Here is a 20,492-nt window from a genome sequence, read left to right as displayed (position 1 = left end):
CAGCAGGTATGTGGACTTTAACTCCCAGAATTCCCCAGCCAGCATTCTGGCTGGGGAATTCTGGGAGTTAAAGTCCACATTTCTTAAAGTTGCTGAGATTGAGAAAAATTCTTCTGTACAATGGGAATGCCTCATTTTGGGCTGTCACCTTGGAGAGAATTGCCTCATGACCCCATAGGGGAGAGAAGCACCTCTCTTGGCAAAGAAAGGGTTCCTTTTCCCAATGTGTGTCAGCACTGCCTGTGTAGGATTACATGTTCCTGTGCCAGTACAAAATGGGGAATAGCATGTGCCTCACAACTCCCACAAGAAAGCTGTGCAGTTACTAGTCTGCCAACGACTCTTTCTAAATTTGAATCTGGCACTAGATGACGTGGGCTATCAGTAGGCGTGAACCTCCTCTGCTTGCTGCTGTTGATGACAAAACTGATCTTTTGGGGAGTGTCTTTTCTATTGATCCAGACAGCAAACCCTCATGGGTCAAGAGGCTTCTCCCTGTGAAGTGTAATGCGGAACTAGCCTCTTGATAATGTGGCTGGAGGCAACAAATGACACATGCTGAATAGCATGTCTGGCTCGAATCTAATCGGTAGAACAGCCACGCAAAGTCCTGGATGGCAGATGGCTTGTTCAGGCTCTGAGTAGGAGCTGCATCCGTATGGAGGTGGGTGAGAAAAAAACCCAGGTTCAGTAACACATAAGGGTAGGGGATTTCAATGGGATGGAGGAGATTAACTGGAGATCTGAGAAAAGACATTTCTCATTGTAAATTCATGCAGGCTTCCTATTGGAAGGGGCCTTGCTTGGGCATCTTCCTCCATATTGTCCCTGAATATGCATCAGGTTTTGTTTGTGATGAGCCGCGCCTGTGCTTCTGTATGCAGGTGTAGATGCATATGTGCCAAATTCTTCACAATAAAAGGGGTTCAACAGCATGGTTTCACTTTGGCACATGTACAAGTGCACTCAAATACTAAAAAAAGTAAAAAACTCATCAAACATTTAAATGATTTAGCATATCACAACTCAGTAACAACTTATTCCTGATCCTGTTTTAAAATTATATAAATAGAACCTGCTTATATAATTATAACGTTATAACATTATATATTTTAATTTTGATTGTAACTTGTTACGTTGTTTTTATATAAGAGCCGCCCAGAGTCCTTTGGAGTGGGATGGTGAAATCAATCAATCAATCAAAATAGAATGATTTGAATTTTTTGTTTTTTAATTCTGGGTTTAATATAAGGATTTACAGAACCTTTCTTCTCCCTCATTATTTTCCTCAGCCACATATTGTGTAGTTTTAAACTTTTCTCTTTTCATCAGATTCCCATTGCTGACTTGCACTGATTGCTTAAGCAACCTACTGTTCCATTTGCTGTGCTCTGTCTTTCTCCCCCATCATTTGAACATGGTGTTTGTAATCCTGACTAGCAGTTTTCATTGTGAAATAGAAAGGGGACATTTCTATTGTTGCTCCAGTGAGACCTTTCATTCCTCCTAATCACTATGCAGTATTAGTGGCCAGACTACATGTGTGAATGTTTTCTAGTATGATCCCATTCCAGTCACTTTTAGGAGGAAGATCATCAAGAAGTGCTCATCGCATTGTTGTTGAGAAGCATATTTAAATGATGTTTTCTTGGAGAAACTGTTGTTGAGCTAATTCTCCACCAGGCCTCTCTTTGGGCAAAGAGAATACAGTGCAGCAATTGCTGCACATATTTACTCCTAAATAGCTGGAGAGCAAGAACAACTCCATAGCACCACTATAAAACCTTGCTTGCAGAATTCTAAAATATGATTCTGTTATTCCTCCTTTCGTGACTAAAATGGTAGGGTTCACATGAAGTGGGGAGCCCCATTTTGAGGGGAGTAGATCTCTATCTAGCTCCTGCTAAATGATGCTGTATGCACTTGTGAAAAGCATGCTGAGCATCTCAACATCTAATCAAATTAGAGACACCATATAATAGAACAGTGTTTATCTTGCTAATAGCTGATTCTGATTCATAGCCTTGGGTTGCATCCAGGTATGCAAATGGCTTGAATGTCTAGCATGCAATAAAGCCAAATACGTTTTTACCAGCTTCATTTCAGGGAACTCTTTTTATGTGATCCATACCTATTGAATATGTTTGACTACTGTAACATGCTATTTATGCAGCTGCCGTTGGTAACTATCCCATTGATAGGATCTGTACCAAATATTTTTTCTGTCTTACAAGATTTGTCCCAAATATTAACACCATAAGTTTGGAACTATACGTATTAAACAGTATTATACCTGTAGTATAATCTGGATTTATGGGAAGGTGTAGTTTAGAGATAGAATGTCCATTGAGATCTGCACAATATACATTTTTTGGGGTCAATTTGTATGAACATTGTCCTTTCTCTGACAGGGATGGATGCATATTAGTTATGCTTTTATGTTTTCTATCATATCCAGAATAAAAATAGCAAAACTAGTTTTCAGTATGGGCTGCTAGTATTTAAAGCAGATACACTTGTAATAAAACACAGTCTGAGAGAAATCCCTTGGCCATAAGGGATATCTTGCTTTGTTAGCACATTTTGGCTTCAAAGAAACCACAAACACATACAGTTGTATAAAGTAGCGCTAAAAGAACAAAAAAGGATCTCTTTTGATTTAGAAAGAAGCATCAGGTTACCAAGGAGATCTAACATCTCAAGGACAAGTGACAGTCATAGCACATTCTCAGCCTTAACAAAGAAGTCAGACTACAGATGAAAACCATAGCCTTGCTTGTACCTAATGATTTAAAAATACGTTAAGTCTCACCAAATTTTTTAGCTTCACCCTTGTTGCTAAGTGTGTTCTATCCAACTGCTTAACTGAATTTTATATGTATTCAAAGTCTTTTTTTACATTGTAACCGATATGTACTCTTGATCCTTATGATCTGGTGACTTGCTGTATCAATAAATAAAACAATAGTTTGGATCCTTCCCGGTTCTTTTGGTATGATTGTTGGGTATCCAAGAACTACCATAATTCTTTGCTACTTGAATTATGAAACAGCCTTTTGAGATTTTTTTTGAGCCACTGAAGTTTCTGTACCTTCTCCGCTGGTGGTAGAATGTGGTCTGGATGGCTTTGGTTATCTGGGCTGACTTCATCTGCAATACTGTTAATTTGGCTACAAGGCAGTGACTAAAGTTTTCAAGTTGATCTTTTTTACTTATTATCTTTGGGTGCTGCTATTAACTTAGATGGGACTCCAAAAAGATGAATGGTCTCACATACTAAGGAAAACTCTGCTAAGGTAGTCCCTCAAGTTCAGGTGTTTCCAGGAGTCAGAGATTAAGCTAAAGCACCTTGTAAATCATATCAAGTTCTTTTATTCTGTTTTCCACAGAAATACCTTGTAGGGCAACTTGCCATACGGAATCACAATACATGAGGTGTTACACTGAAATACTACAAGTTCTCACAGAGCACAGCAGGACACACACATCATTTACAATGTTCAGATAAAGGTCATTGCACTTACAACTGTAAACTTCTTCTTTTGTTTGATGGGTTGTTGGTTTTATAGAGAACTCTGCCGCCTCCAAAATAATACAAAATAGAAAAGAAGAAAAATAATTTGAAACTAAAGGCAGGAGGAGAGCATGGACAGTACATGTCATGTGACAGCCACAAGAGCTTTATGGGACTCTGCTATGCTTTGCAAGAAAGGAAACAGTTCAGAAAAGTTAGTTACAAACACCAGGCTTTGTTTGTTGATTTTGTTTTTCTACACAAAAGCAAGAGTTGGCAGGTGTGCTGGTCACTGAGATGGAGCCTCACAAAAGGGGGCTGTGAGTTGATTGTTTTCTTGGGGAGTTTTCTTCTTCATACCATGTGAGACTTTTATTTTACACACTGTACAGGTATTTACAATGGAAGGGGTCGAGGGAGATTGTAGCAGCCACTGTTGAGAAAACCAGTAGGGAACACAAATCCAATCTAGAGTTCTGAAGAAGCATCCTCAGATTATGCACTTGTCATTGCGGGGAGTCTAAGAAAAAGAGGTCTGGGTGGCTGGAAAGAAACTGAATGAAAAAACATGCTTGTCCTTGCCAGGTAACTTGGTCTCTACGTTTGGAACCAAATCCCTCTTCTCAGAATTCAGTGTGCAAATGTGAGAATGAATGATGGCAATCTCATTGCTTCAGTTTGCCATTCTAGTTGAAATAACTTCCCAAAATATATTACATTTCTCCCAAAGAAATGATGTAGCTATATGTTAAATAAACTATATATGTAAATCACACATGAGGAAGTGCTACTTGGAGAATTAGTTTTATTCCTCCTGTTCTGTTAGAAATGATTCCCAGCCTGCCCAGTTCACTTAATGCTCTTGAGCTAAACTTTTTATTGCGGTAGAACAAAAGATAAGCTTCTTGTACTAAATCTTGTATTTTTGCTAGAAAAATAATCAATTCAGCAATTCAGAAACTTAACTGAAACACAATTAAATATAAAAATTCAGTCTGTCTTCCTAGGTATAGACCAACTGCTGAATCAAATGAGTGGGCTTCTATGCAGGAATTCACGTTAAATACAATGGGTTAATTCCTCTGGAAAAAGGACTTCTGCAGATAGAGAGTTTTAAAGGCTACTGAAAGAAAAAAAAATTGTAGCTCAGGTTGGACTGTGGGTTCCTTGGTGTCCTCTGAGTTTGGTTATTTCCTTGCAAACATTTCATTATCAAACTAGGTAACCTCATTGGTGCATCAAACTCAGAAAGTATCGAGGACCCCATAGTTTTAAATGCTGCATGTGACATTAAACAAGCTAGTCAACTACCTTTTAACTTACTTCATTATGAAAGGCATGTGGTTATGTTACTGCACATTGTATTATGCAAAACCAAACAATTGATTGGTTGATTATAAGTAAAACTGTGGAGCAACACACAGCCAAGGAGTTTTTCCACCAAGTCCTACCTCTTAAGAAATGACTAGCTTAACTTTAGAGGTTTCACACTCATTCAGACCACAGACAGAACAGGCAAAGGAGATACTGCCAGGGATCATACAGCCAATATGTATGCAGCTTGACTTAGAAGCTGAATTCTGTGGTCTGTATCCGCTGAATAACCATGGATATAACTTCCTACTTTCCCTTAGAAAGGGCTACTAAAGGCGTAATTCTTTCCCTAACAGAGATCAGATACAACTGTAGTGTTTCCATAGTCCGTGCAGCGGATAGATTTCCAATCTGCCTTGTTTCTCCTCAGTCAACAGAGCCAGTGGGCATTTGTAAGCACATGAATGAACATATATTCTAACATATGGAGTCAGGATAAGGAGACTATGCTTTGAGCTTGTAACCATGGAAGACTTTTGTTAAGAATGCTGCTTACAAAATATCAAATTAGTACTTTTACATGATGAGATATATCACTTCATATGCCAGTTGTCCAAAACAGTCTTAGAATAATAAGGCTTATTAAAATAACACACACTTAACTAAGAACCACGTCATACACTTTTTTTTAGTGTACAACTGTTTTAAGTGCAAGCAAAGGCAAAGCATGAGTATATGAAACATATTCTCACATGTTTGTATTAGATAGGAATTTTAATTAAGCAGCTGGGATCAACTCTTGATTGTGCAGACAATTGTTGATTGTGCAAACCTTATACCTGGATGGTATCACTATGGGTGACATGAAATTACTCTTATACTCACTAGCCTACCAGCTCCCATTACTAAATCTTATTTCAATCTCTGTGGGAAAAAATATTTCTAAAGTATACATTCCAGCAGTGGTCCTGAAAAAATTGCCTTCTTGCACAATATGATTCAGAGCTTATTGATGTATTTGTAACATTACACAGAGGTGACATTCAGGACCTGTAGCATCCTTGTCAAGTGCATTGCCAAACAGGAACACATTCTATATTTTCTGTATCAAAAGATTATAAACTTGTTACATTTTGAAGACTCTAACATGTAAAATATATACTAGCTTCCTCTTGCCCCACTCCATTTTTCAGTATAAAAAGGTATACATTTTTGGTCCAATTTTTGCATATGGTATTCTGGCTTTCAATCAAGTCCTATAGGGAGAAAATAGCTTTGCCATCACTGCATTAAGGGCCTGATGGAAACCTGTGGGATTACTTCAGATTTGGCACTGCATTTACTCCAGTCTTGAACTGACCACCTAGTGGCTCTCTGCTTCCACATTTTCAGAATTTCAGAACCGTAGGTTGAGTAATTCTATATGTATTAACAGTCATTAGTTGCACCAGCAGTTATCCCCATTGCTCTCTAAGCTCAGAATGCAGAAAAGACGAATTAAGTAGAATTGATATATTAATTAATGACAGACCTGTTCAGTCTCCCTTGCTATGTTTGTAAATACATTTCGTTCTTGGGATATTTTTCCAGGCTGCAATTCTTGCATACTTAGATAGAATTTTAATTTTAATTTTGGAGAGGAGGAATGTGCATTAGGTTTGGACAATGCCAAGAAGCCCCTTTCAGCAAACCCTAGGCAGTTGCAGGAGAGGACGTCTCAAAGGATCTAGAGTGAGTGTAATTAAATATAGAAAATCTAGGGTAATGTTTTGTGGAATAATTGCTCTTCATTGACAGGGCTTCAATAACAAGTGCATAAATCTGTAATGGCATTCAGTAAAGAAGATGAACCAACTGGAGGAAAAAAAAAGAATTTCAAGCAAAGAACGAACGGCAAGCATTCTAAGTAGATGAAACCGTGCAGAGAAGTAGCAAGCCATGCTCTACTACAGACAGAGACAGTCACTGGCCCTATGGCTACCCTTTGGCAAAAGTGTCCCTTGAACGGGTCAAGCATGCCACTAATTGGAAACTTCATACGCACAGGTGTTTGATATAAAGATATCTATCCAGGTTCTTGATAGCATGTTTGCAATTAAATCCTTATACATAACATTGAACTTATTAAATATTAACAGTTGTCTTTAAAATTTTGTAATTTCATTGCATAGAACATTAGACATGAGAATCATTTTGCTGTTACCCATGGTGAATGGAAGCTCCTATGGGTCACACCAATGAATTGTTGTTCTTGAACATGCTCAGCGTGGATGAAAGACGGGCAGGAAACAGCACAAACAAATGGGAACTGCAGCATCTGTACACTTACTGGGTTTTTTACAATAACAAAAAAAGTAAAAAAAAAAAAAGAGCTGTTTCACAGGGTGTTCTTTCAGCTCTTGCCATCTATACAGTGTAACGAGCTCCAAGCAGGCAGGTTTACCAACACACTGCTCCAAGTAGCTCCTCCATCTTTCTGAGCATGCCCACCGATAATGGCTTAAGAAGGACTTGAATTGCACAGTAGGATAAAGGAGGATGGCAGAGTCAAACTTTTCTCATCACACTGTGTTGTGCTCTTAATAGCCTTCTGCACTCTATTGCTTCTGCCGACAACAGCCCAGATGCTAACTCAGTACAAAGTTAAGAGATTAATGACGTATGAGACTAGGCAAAAGAAAAAAAGAAAAGAAAATAAAATATAAAAGGAACCTCAGAAAAAATAATAAACCAAGCCCCCAGTTTCTGGGCACCAATGAGGTATACATGTAAATAAAAGTGGAATGATTAAGGCTGTTTTTTTTAAAAAAAAAATAATAATCCCAGGCATACATAAAACAATGCACAACATTAACAATGAAAAGCACTGCCATTTGAATGCTTTAGAATGGCTTCAGGATGGCTTTGGGTGGCTGATAAGACATGCCTGGCCAGCATTGGTGTCAGTCAATAGTCAGCCAGTTTGCACTGCCTTTCAGTCCTATGGCCTCTTAACTCAGTAGTGAAACAGTGTTAGGTCCTAGTCAGAGTTCCCTTCGTCCCAGACTTTCCATTGCAGGGATGATGAGAGGGAACAAACACTGGAGGGGATGGGGGTTGATGGGGCAAACTGGAATGTGAAGGAGAATGGAGCATCCAGCTCCCAGCCCTCAATTCAAGCACATTTTGAAGAATGGGAAAAACCTATGAAGAACTAGAGTTAAAGTTCAGTAACTTTGTGTATAATCCTAAGAGAAGGCCATGGCTCCCAAAATCAGATGCTAGGCACAAATGGAACTACAGTCATAGATAGTTTCTGAGTCCCAAAACATCTCAAGTGACAGAAAAGTTGCATGCCTGTGTGACAAGCTCCTCTTCTCTAATTGCACCTCCTTACGTACATCTTCTCAATCTAGGAATCTGCCTTTAACCCTTGAGGCTTGCACAACACGGATTGACAACAGTGGCTTTGAAAGCCTTTTGTGACCGTTGGCTCAGACGTCCTCAAACAGCATCTTATGGGATCCACAGGCATAAATCTGTATAAACAGCTCTTCTGTTTCATTCTCTGAGCCTAGTGGTTTTCCATGGTTTCAAAAGCTTGATAAGACAAAAAAAAAAAATCACAGAAATATATTTATAATATTTCAAGAATTGAGGTAACAGAGTCCCCAAAAATATCTACTGAAAAAGCTAGAGGATGCATCTGTTATATGCAATGATAAGTGAATAATAACCTAACCAGTGTAGGAATTCATCCAATCTTCCACATCCTCATATCTTCCAGAGGTATTGGACAATATCTTGGACATTAATTGCAGAAGTACCAATACATCGTATCATGCTATCTGGGAATGATGTGGTTGTGCTTCACTATACAAGGTAAACGTTGAAACAGCTAGAAAAGGTAATCAGTCAAAAATGAACAATTGAGTAGTAATGAACTTAGTTGTTTCTATTTGAGATGCAACACTTTCATATACTGGAGCACTCAGGACAATATACATGAAAGCATATTTTCCTAAGGAGACCACATCTTTTCCATCTCACCATTTTGCTCCAACCTGGATGTATACCCAGTTCATATTTCATTCTGTGTACTGAAGCAGGAAGTGTAAAAAAGCTACATCAACAGGGATAAATTCATTTTTCCCTCCCCAATTAAAAATGTAGTTTTTTTAGTGAGCTATTTAAAGTAGACAAAAACCAGAATCCTGCAATGTGATTGTTTTATAAATGCAAAATTCTGACTGAACCCAGAAGCTAGAATCAGCTCAGCAGAACAAAAATGCCATTTTCATCTCTTTGAACTCCTGTAATCCTGAATTACAACATTCTGGAGTGGGAATCCAGAGCTAATACAGGTGGTCCTCAGTTACTGACCATTCGTGCAGCAATTGATCAAATGGCACTGAAAAATGAGACTTACAACTAGTCCTCAAAATTTTAGGGTTAGGGTTAGGTTTAGGGTGAGTCACGTGATTGCAATTTGGGTGCTTGGCAATCAGTGTTCACTTACAATAATCACAACATCCCATAGTCACACAGTAGTCATTTTCAACCTTTACAGAGAGCTTCTGATAAGCAAATCAATGGGAAGCCAGCGAAAAGTTGCAAATGGCAGTCATGGGATATTGCGCTGAACAACCAGCAGTGATTCACTTAATGACCACAGCCAGAACTGATGTCAATAATTTGGTATGGTCAAGTGATATCATACTTAATGACTTAGCAATGGACTTGCTGGTTGCAATTGTGGTCGGTAAGGAACTACCTGTATGATCATCATTGGCCATGCATCTCTCTCTAGCTTTTCAAAGAAAGAGGTTTTTTTATATATATTTCCTGTTACTTTCTTTGAGGAACTCAATTCAGCAATGTACAAAACCATTTCCTTTTCCTTCCAGGAAATGGCATGAGGAACAGGGGAACCGACCAATCAGACATGGTCCAGACAGAATCTCAAGACAGAATCTCAGAATCTAAGTGGCCAGAATGGAGGAAGGGGTAGACATCCAGAGAGAGATTTCTTAAGATGGCTTCATTTCCAGCTTGTCAACACCTTAAAGCTGCAATGTAGAAAAACCCTAGATTGATTTATTGTATATATTTGCAAAACACATTTCTAGAGATGCCTGATTTCAGAATGACGCTGGGTGTCTCACAAATTAAAAAAGGCGAGAAATATTACAGAATCAGGCAAGAGTAATGGTCTCCCAGACGGAACAATAAAAACTGTCATCCAGCCTAAAGAATCCCAACAATCACCCAAGCCAAGGCCTGGGGGGAAAGCCAAGTATTCAAGGCTCATTTAAAGACAGGCAGGACAGGGAAATTTGAACTTTGGATGTTGTCCCAGAGGGAAGGTGCTGTGATGGAGATAAGGCTCCTTCCATTTCATGCAATCTGATTCTAGGGCTCAATACACACAATAAAATCTGCACAGCCCTGATATGGATTATTAGAGCTCTGAGTAATTTTTGTAATGTTGTGCAGCACTCAATATTTAAATAAGAGCACTAAGATATTCTCTTAATTCAAAATAGCATAACATACTTAACACAGGCAAATTACTTTCAGGTAAGCAGCGAATCATATCACTGGGTTAAAAACTGCCACCACCAATCTTCAGGATTTTATCCCCTAGGAATTTTCTCAGTCACTTTTGAGGAAAGTCAGCTATTGACATATTGTGGTAGATGTGGAAATGGAGGCAAATAGATGATACTCACTATTATACCCAGAGTCCAGTGTGGCAAATGAACCCAATGAATTCTTCATAGGTTTTTCCAGTGCAAGGATGAGATTTCACTTATTTCCCCAAATGCCTGCTGAATCAGTGATGAGAGAAACAAGAAAAGAAAATAGCTGTTGGTAAAAAGAAAGGAAATTCTAAAAAAATAAAATAAAATAAAAGGATACTCAGATTAAGCAGCAATAGGATGACCTGCTTCAGAGTAATGGTCAATTTAAGGCCACTGATGGGAACAGAATTCTATCAAGTAATAAATAAGAAATTTCTGGGCTCTGGCATTTCAGTGTGTTGACATGGCCCCGGCAGTTATGCATAAGGACATTGTGGATTGGTGCATGGAGGACCCAGTGTGACTCACCGAATATTGTACTCTCACCAGAACGATGTGAATTTCTTGCCAAAAGCTGATACGGCTGTTGGAGTAAAGGAAAAAGAAATCAATGTCCCAAACCATCTGATACAGTATAAGGTTGTGTCTTTTAACTGGATCTTCAGCTATTTTTCCTAAAATATTTATGCATGGCCTGTTGGCATCCATAAAGCACTGCAAGGGCATTTTAGAGTAATATCAGTGCAATAAAGATATAACAGATACAACACTCAGTAAAAACAATTAATAAAACAAAAATTCTGGTGGAATTAGCCTGTTGAATGGAAATAAAGCTTCTCAAGCTCCTGTGATGCTCCTTCTCAGTAGCAATCCCCATGCTCTGAAGTGCCTTGCTTCCTCTGGGCTCCAAGAAAGCTCTGAAGGGGTAGTTATTTTGCTGGAAGCTCAGGAATTAATAGTTGATAAAAGAGCTTTCTTTAGTTAACCAGGAGTGTTGGGCTGGAGTGGTTTTTTTCGTATCTTTAAGGTGCTTTCTTTGAATCATACTTACTTTGTTTGATTGGATCCCCCAGGAGACTAAGAAAATAGGAGGGACGTAAAAGGTTGTCCGAACAAAATATATAACTAAATAAATGACAGAAATGATACTCTTTTGGGAGAGAATTAAACAAGGTGTTGCTACCCAAAAAATCACTAGCATTTGTACCAGAGAGTAATAAGCTACTCTTGGTGGTTGACCACCGAGTAGGACTTCCCAAAAAAAGCCAGTGATGATCCTTCAGAAATCCTGTTCGCAAACAGTGTATGGTTCAGAGGTTATAACAAGAATCTTGCCTGCTAACAGACAGAGCAGCAGGACAGATCATCTGAATCACAATCATCTGACAATCACCCAAAAAGTGAACTCTTGAAAATATTAGGACTCAGAATTCCCACCTTCTGTCAATTTGCCTGCTTGTTCTGCTGCTCCTCCTGGCAGGATTTTGGATAAGACACTTTCACCCTCTGTTCCTGGCTGTCCAGCTGCTGCTCCTGCAGATATGGGTGCTCCTGTTGGTTTGGGACCCAATTTAATGCCTGTGAGAGAAAGTGATGAAATAAATGAATCTGTATGAATTCAATGAAATGTAATTATCTTTACTCATTATAGAAATATAACCAGACTTGTAAGAAAAAAAAAGGAACGGCAAGCATTGATTTGTTCATAATATATATAACCAATCTTTCCATACAGAAAATGGTACTCTCAGTGACCAAAAATATATGAAAATACTAAAATAATGAAATACTAAATAATGAAATGGCTGTGGATTTCAACTTCCAGAATTCCCCAGCCAGCCATTTTTTAAAATTGCCAAAGTTGAACACTCCTTATTTAAGCAGTTCAAAAGCCCCACAGCGTTATCCTGTGGTAAGATGGGTGGACAATAAATTTGATAAATCAAATAAAAAAGGGCTAACATGAATATATGCACCTTGATAGCCTTTCTGAAGATAAAACAATGAGTTCCAATTTGAACTCCCAATGAAATGGGTTGCAAAGTTCATGTCTTATCTGCCCAATCACTGACCCTCTGTTGAAAAGGCCATTTCTTACAGGCACGTCAAGTAACAGGGAATTATCAATATCCATTTCTCAATGAAAGTAGTATTTTAAGCTGAGCTAAGTAAAAAGCAAGCAATTTATTATCAGATTTTAATCAGGGTGAGGGATTCTATCCTTTTTGTTTACAGGAAGAAGACAATAAGAAGGCTTCTTTTAGGTATTTTACTTGTGACGCCTTTACCATCACTTATACAATTATAGTCTCCTGTGAATTAATTCTATACTAATTGGCACACATTTTGAGGCCAACTGTAGCCAAACTTTTCCTTTCTTCTTGATCTTGCCTAGGGTGTCATGTGATCATTTCCGAATTCATTTTGAAAAAAGCAATTGGAATCTTCCCTCCGAAAACTAACTCCCCTATCGTTCCCTAGTGAAATGCACACACAATAGCAGGTGCTAAAACAAAACACCTGCCTAGTTGAGAAACTGCTTACTGACCTCCAGCTGTCCCCTGTGGTTGTGTCTGGGGTGCTTTCCCCACCTGTGGCACTTTTGTGGTAGGCTTGGATACATCCGGCTGTTCTGCTTTAGCCTATAATGGGAAACAAAAGTTTCATTTGTTGGTTTAAGAAAGCCTCTTTTTTTTCCAGTCTCTGATTTGGGGGAGAGCAATGCATGTTACAGAAAAATGATCCTACCATAAAACCCATCTGCTGAAAACACATCTAGCAGCTTTGTTGCCATAATTTTAAAAAGCTGACTCATCTTTGTTATTTTTAATTGGTCCTCTACTCCTTCTAATTCTCCATAGATCCTCTTCTCTCCAAAGTTTCTAAGTTTCTGTAACTCTGGGTTCAATGATAGAGAAGGATAGCTCTTTTCAGATGGGGCTCACTTTAGACCACCTGGTGGCAAACTAGGAATCATATTTCAAAATAGTGGAGGGCAGGATCAAGCAAGGCTGGGTCAAGAAATAAATAAGATTTAAATATTACTAGCCGAATACAATTAAATAGGAGCATCCTCTGTGTATTTAAATATTCTAACTTGTCAAATTAAAAATTAAATCTTTGGATTCCTTTGTAGAATCAAACCCCAAACTTGGAACTGCTGAAAACAGTCCTGTGTCTGTGGGCTCTACTCTCCTGTCAGCCCTCTGAGGTAATCCAGACAGGAAACCAAAACTACTAGTACTAATAATACCATAATAATAATAATAATAATAATAAAGTTGAAAGGGACCTTGGAGATCATCTAGTCCAACCCCCTGCTCAGGCAGGAAACCCTACACCATTTCGGACAAATGGCTGTCCAGTCTCTTCTTAAAAACTTCCAGTATTGGAGCATTCACCACTTCTGGAGGCAGGTTGTTCCACTGGTTAATTGTTCTAACTGTCAGGAAGTTTCTCCTTAGTTCTAGGTTGCTTCTCTCCTTGATTAGTTTCCATCCGTTGCTTCCTGTCCTGCCTTCAGACGCTTTGGAAAATAATTTATTGTAAGCATTTTCCCCTCCCTTGTTGTTACTTCACAGAAAATAAAGGAGGGCCCCTTCTGACATGCTTTCTCTATCCCCATTCCTTCTGTGGATGGAGATAGCTCTTGTCTGACTATTGCCCTGGCTGCAACTCTTCTTCCTATCTCCCAAGTTTATTCTCACAGTCTCTTACCTCTCCTGACCTTTGACTGATGAAACCTCCTTCAGAAATCTAGGGAGTTTCCCTACCCTCATAATTGTTCTATTTTTCCCCCACTTAATCATTTTTTATTTCTCTCTAACATTCTGTTGAACAAAATGTTTCCTCTTAAGCTCCGAAATTATGATTAACTCTTACAATCCATCCACCAATATGGTTTACTTGCATATAATATATTCATTTAGACTGTGGAATGATTCATATGGTCCATAAATACATGGATTTTTTGGTGTGATATTGAGATGAATGTACACATTTGCTACTCTAAAACAGATCATTCACACATTAATGAAGGGCAAGACAACAGGCAATTAGCAATGATGGAATGAACATCCATCTCTCCCTAAAGAAAACTGAACTGGTACTCACTGGTCCTGCTGGGTGAGTGCTAGGTTGCGCTTGGGCAGTTGGCTGGGGTTTGCCTAATGGTTGAGGCTGACCAGGCTGCTGTTGGGCTGGCCGCAAGGATGGTTGGGCTTGGGTTCCCAGTGGTGGCTGTTGCTGTTGCTGTTGCTGTGGTTGTGGTTGTTGCTGCTGCATCCGAACCTGCTGTGGCTGTTGATGAGAAGGACCTGCTTGATGCTGTTGCTGAGGTTGTCTGCCCGGGGGTTGCTGCTGCCTAGATGATGGTTGCTGTTGCCCAACTTGCTGTTGTTTAGGTTGCTGTTGCTGCTGCTGTTGCTGCTGCTTTTGCTGTTGCTGCTGCTGCTGCTGCTGCTGTTGGTGAGACAGGGGCTCAGATTTTGGCTGCTGAGATGGCAGCCCATGTTGCATCTGCCTCTGGGATTTTTGGGACTCTGAGGTATGATGATAGCCAGACGGTTGTCGGGACTGCTGAGGGTACTCCGAGGAGCTGGGAGGATAACCTTGCTGGGTTCTTGTATCTGATTGCTGAACCTTCTTCTGGGAAGTGGGCTGTCCATGTCCACGCCCATGTGACTCATGGCGGCCTGGATCTCTTGGGTGTTGCCTGGATGATCTCTTGGGCAGGTCATCAGTGGAATGGCGGGAGGAGGATGAATGTCGCCCATAATCTCCATGGTGCTTGTGATCTTTGGAGGAAGAGTGACGTGGGTGGGAATAGTCATCATGATGCCATAAGTCTTCATCTGGGGGCTCATCATAATCATGATAGGTGTGTTTAATTGGACCTCTCTTCTGAGAGGATGAGGAATGGCCACCATAATGCCTCATCCTCTCTGAACGAGGTTCTCTTGGTTTGTCAAACCAGTCCGTCTCCTCTTGGCCCAAGTGGTAGGCTTCAGAAACCAAAAAAGATCACAGTGAATCTCCTGATCCAAAGCTAGGAATGTATTGTGACTGAAGCCATGCAATGAAATAGAGAAGAAGCTTATCACAGGAATGTAAGATATGTCACAGCAGCCACTCAGGAAATATAAAAACAGAAATCTCAGCATAGAAACACACTGAACAAGCAGTGAGCAACATTAGGACATGCAATGTGCAACATTCTAACATAAAACCACCAAAACAGAAGACGAAATCAGGATAAAGGCACATGGCAAGCAAATGGAATTTGTGGCATTTTCTTTGCAAATATGACCCGCTTGGGCATGCTTGGATATAAGTCACTACAGGTAGTTATTACCTTCACTGTCCGAAACAACACAGTGTGAATCATCCACGATGTAGCCTTCTTCATGTTTGTAAGAGTGGGTTCTTGGCACATCTTTAATATGTTCTTGTACATCAGGCAATGAGTGACTAGAGCAAAATTGGGAGCAACTGTCTCCAGCAGACTGAGGAAGAGGCCCACCTGAAGACCGTGATACACCCACAGATTTTCCTAATGGACTGATAGGACTTTCTTCTTCTGAAGTTTGTGTGCGAATTGGAGGTCGCCCACGACTCTGACTCATACTAAGGGAGGAAGGCTTTGAGCTTCCTTTCTGTGGCCTCTCCATGCTCTCTCTTTCATAAGATCTGCTTCTAATTTCACGACTTGACAGTTTTTCTGACACATATCCAGAGGATCTTGATCGCCCACCACTATATGCTCTATCATCTTCTTCCAACCCATCTCTGCTGGATACACTATAGTATTTCTGCTGTTCATATACATTTTTCTTTAGACCATAAGTGATATCATCTTGCATTTTCCTTGCTCTGGATGCTACACTGCTGCTACTGACTGATGTAGTCGCTGTATAGGAGGCCAGATCTGATTCTACATCTTTGGCTTCTTCTATAGGGGAGAATTTGGAGATCTTCTGCTCCATGCCTTGTTTCCTGTGCTTGCTACGCTTGGAAGAGATGACAGCAGGGGCCAGATTTTTTGAAGAGTGTTTTTGTACTCCCATACTTGTTCCATGCTTATCTGGACGAGAGGATGGCCTATAATCACTGTCTCCATAGTAATAAGAACTACCTGATACTCTCCCATTGCTCTCTGTGCTTTTAGGATAGCTTTTCCCCCGATGGTCAGGACCATAATGATCATAAATATCCTCTTCAGACTCCTCTTCTCCTTTTGAATAGCAACAAGGCCTGCTAGACACGTCTACATCTGCAACCTCCCTCTTTTCTTTGATAGGCAGTCCATTGCTGCTGTGTGATGGCAAATCTCCTTTCTGACCCTCTCCCGTGCTGCTCTCTTTGGTTAATTCACTGATATCATCAATCATCACATAGTTCCGAGGAATGTTTTGCTCTAGATTGGTGTATAGAGAGTCAGAGGAATAGCTAGTAGAGGGACTTTGTGCAGCACTGCTCCTGTCTCCTGGCCTCCCATCTGCGGCTTTGTGTTGATCATAACTGCTGGTCACTGTTGCGGTGCTGTAGATCACTTCTGGCGTTGCAGCAGAGATCACCACAGTGGGATTGCTAATGACTTCATAATTGGTCAGGATCTTCTGTTCTAAATCAGCCAGTGAGGTCTGTCTTGGCTTCTGGGATGTTGTGTGGGTGTCTACGTGAGTCTGAAGAAGAGCACTCTGGGCAGGCTGCAAAGGTGTCTGACTGGGATAAGCAGTCTGAACTTGGTAAGGTGGGCAGAAGCCTTGATGGCTCTGTAGGCCCAGTTCAGACTGATATCCAGTACTTGGGGTGAAGCTATGTGCCTGGTATGTAGTTTGGGAAGGGTAAGCAGGGATCTGCCTTGGCTGGAAATCATTTTGAGTAGGACCGCTGCTTGCTGGAGGATAGTATGGAGGTTGAAATCTTGTCTGCTGGAATGTAGCTGGGCCTGGTGCAGCAGTCTGAACTGAGGAGTACTGGTATGGGGTGTAGGAAGTTGTTGAAGTATACTGGGTACTGGAAAATTCTGCATGCTGGTTAGAAGGGGTAGTTCTGGGCCTTGTCAGGAGACTTCCACTCTCATAACCAGAGAGGCGAAGATTGTTTAGTTCGCTGTCAGACATATAATCTCGATTCTCTCCCAAGCATCTCAAATATGGATAATCGCGAATATTCCGATCCTTCAGCAAAGATTCCTTTCTTTGATTGATCCCCAATTCGAGGTACTTCAGCTTGGCATCAATCTCTTTCTCTTCTTCATCCAGCTCGGCTTGTTTCTTTCTCAGTTTAGTGGATTCATGCTCGACCAGTTTCAAGTCCCGGTCAAGCTCTCTAAGGAGGCTGGCTTTGGTCACTTGGACGGGCTGCCCGCCAATACCCGTTGGCATGAGGCCAGGCATGTACATCTGTGAATGGGCTTGGCTGGTCAGAGGAAGCTGAGCTTCTTCTGGTGGGGGGCTAGGCAAGGTCCGCTTCACTTTCCGAATGAGGGTGTTTGATTGCAAGGTTGACATCTAAAAAGCAATGGAAGCTCTGGTTAAATTTAGAAGTACAATGGAAGAATTCACAGCCATTTTCACTTATTAGGAGGGGCGGTAGATAAATATGGCCTGCATTTTTCCCAAGGGCAGATGTACAAGATTAATTCTATATATTACTATTTTAAATGCTTTTAATATTCATATTTTGATGTTTTAACATTTTTTTCTAAAACACTAGCACTTAGTGGACTTAAGCACTATCCAACAAGGCTCTAATATGCCCAGTTTATAAGGGTTGTTGGTAGTTTCTTTGGAGTAAAATATATGAACAAAATGCACTTTATAAAAATAGTTCCTAATGTGGGAAACAAGTATTTCTTGCTACTCAAACATCTTGAATGAATAATAATGTTGCTGGCAAACATCTGCTCTATCAACAGACATAGTTACTGACACTGAAAAAAAAATGGAAAGAGGCAGAAGTCAAACTATTTTTTCCTAACGCACCCATACAAAATTAATCTAGTATGATTCACAGATTTAAATAACTGAGTAACTTGGGGTGGGGAGAATATTTCTGCTTTGCAGATGAAACATCTCTATATCTCAGGTAGTCTTGCTGGGGTCTGAATTGTTTTTGCAACTCAGATTGTTGTAGGAATTCAAATGTTTGTTTCTTTGTTATTTTTGCAGTTAGGCTGAAACGCTATGCAAAATCCACAAGTGATGAATAGCCCTTAAAGGGTCCCTAATATCATAATGGTTTCACATAAGTGCTATTTTAAAAAAATTGTTGCATCTCACTGAATTTTGCAAGACAAGTTTTTTTTTAAAAGGCCCTGTAAGACTAAATGAAATCATGCAAATAACATGCATATTTTAAAAAAATACTTGGGATCAATAATAAAAAAGAAGCTATCATATGATCCTGACGATGGTAATAGTAGCTGTTCCAATTCAGCATATTAGATTGATCCTGAAGAGCTGGGACGCCTTCAGATTTCCTCTAGGCCAGGCAAAATGTCTCAGCTTGGAGGACAAATGTCATCAGTTTGACATGATAACTATTTGATGAATAGAAATAATATATTAATTTTTGATATTTTCAATATGAGGTATTTTTACTTCTTATTGAGCACTGGATTTTCTCAAGGTATAGGATAATAAGTCAGCTTCATAAATCAAGATGGGGAGTGAGAAAGAAAGGAGTAATTAATGAGGAAAAGAAAGTAAGAATGTGATGATCTCTGTTAGCAAGTGTTATTCTCTAGTTTGGCTCTACATGCTTTGAAAATGGTTTAGAACAGGAGTCTCTAACCCCTGGGCCATCTACCGATCCCAGTCCATGGTCTGTTAAGAACCGGGCCGCACAGCTGGAGGTGAGCAGTGGATGAATGAGCAAAACTGAAACCATCACCAACCTGGTCCATGGAAAAACTGTCTTCCACAAAACCGGTCCCTGGGGGGCTACTGATTTAGACAATGTGTTTCTGCTTAGCACCTCTTTGAGACTGATGCAGAAATCTGAAAAACATTCTTATGCTTATTATTAAAATTTTCTTTTATGCAGGATTGAAGGCAAACTCACCCAGGGTTTTCTACGTGTCAGCCCAAAGGTCTGTAATAGCTTAGAAGTAGTTAATCAGTAATTTCCGAAAGTGATTAGAAAGTGAGCTTTGCAAACTTAGTATCCTTTAAAAGTCTCCACCATGGTTGTGAGCAAAATGGCTAATCCTCTGAATAAGGAGAGGACAGGAGATCACCCACATGTGCCCCACATGTCTGCCTCTCATGTGGGGATTTCAGGACAGCAGTTTTCAGCAGGTTTGAGCACCAGGAGACAACAGGATTAGCCATCTTGCTTGCAACCATGGTAAAGACTTTCAAAGGACATTAAGTTTGCAAACTCTACAATGTTCCTGATGGAGCTGTGGCTCCTCAGAGAGCACACAGACACATGCAGATCCACACACACTCTCTCAAACTATTTGCCAAGTACTCTGATGTTTTTCTTCACTCTTGAAGATGGAGAACAAAACTTATGTGGAGATCCCAACAAAATCCCCATATAATAGGCAATGGAGAGAGAGCAGGACTGATCTTAAGTCACTCAATAAATTTCCATGGCACAGGTCAGTTTCAGTCTTTCTCCCATATTTTAGTCGTTGTTGGAACAACCATTTAAAGATACTCTAACATATGTATGAATTATTTACCATATAGCAATAGGAATTTTTTTGTTACTCTATGACAACTGAAATGTTGTGCATAAATTTGCTTTTAATGATTGGTTTGTAGTGATGTGTGCTCCCATGATTGTTTCATGGCAATGTATACTTTTCAAAACTGTATAAAAGGGGGTCCACTCTGAGCAGGGGTGTGCCCATTCTGGAACTTGCTTCTGGACAACCTTTTATTTGTAAATAAAAGTCTTAGACCTTGCCACCTATCTCGTGTTGTTCATTGGGCCTGCATACCAGGAAAAGGGACCTGAGCTTTCTGGGACAATAATTTCAGTCACTGTACCATGCAGAATGGAGAACAGATAACAATAACAGTGTTTTTGCCTCCCTATAAATGACAAAAGTCCTATTTATCTCCTGGCTTTAGGAATGTCCC

General features: G+C 40.0%; 1 protein-coding gene across 1 annotated transcript in view; it reads right to left on the bottom strand.

Annotated features, from left to right (window-relative positions):
- Nucleotides 1-3,352: 3,352 nt before the first annotated feature.
- The window catches only part of BSN (bassoon presynaptic cytomatrix protein), a gene marked incomplete at its 5' end in the record, with an annotated part of 28,395 nt that continues 11,255 nt past the window's right edge, over nucleotides 3,353-20,492 (bottom strand). The window contains 7 exons of the mRNA XM_039358704.1: nucleotides 3,353-8,407; nucleotides 10,540-10,635; nucleotides 10,921-10,975; nucleotides 11,830-11,970; nucleotides 12,941-13,034; nucleotides 14,506-15,395; nucleotides 15,746-17,906. Of these exons, the coding sequence (XP_039214638.1) occupies nucleotides 10,935-10,975; nucleotides 11,830-11,970; nucleotides 12,941-13,034; nucleotides 14,506-15,395; nucleotides 15,746-17,906 (3,327 nt within the window). The remainder of the gene's footprint in view (nucleotides 8,408-10,539; nucleotides 10,636-10,920; nucleotides 10,976-11,829; nucleotides 11,971-12,940; nucleotides 13,035-14,505; nucleotides 15,396-15,745; nucleotides 17,907-20,492) is intronic.

Source organism: Crotalus tigris, unplaced genomic scaffold (genome assembly GCF_016545835.1).
Source record: "Crotalus tigris isolate CLP2741 ecotype Arizona unplaced genomic scaffold, ASM1654583v1 scf7180000019060.718356, whole genome shotgun sequence".
Taxonomy (NCBI): domain Eukaryota; kingdom Metazoa; phylum Chordata; class Lepidosauria; order Squamata; family Viperidae; genus Crotalus; species Crotalus tigris.
The sequence above is the reverse complement of the archived record's forward strand: the minus strand, read 5'-3'. Positions and strand labels throughout refer to the sequence as shown.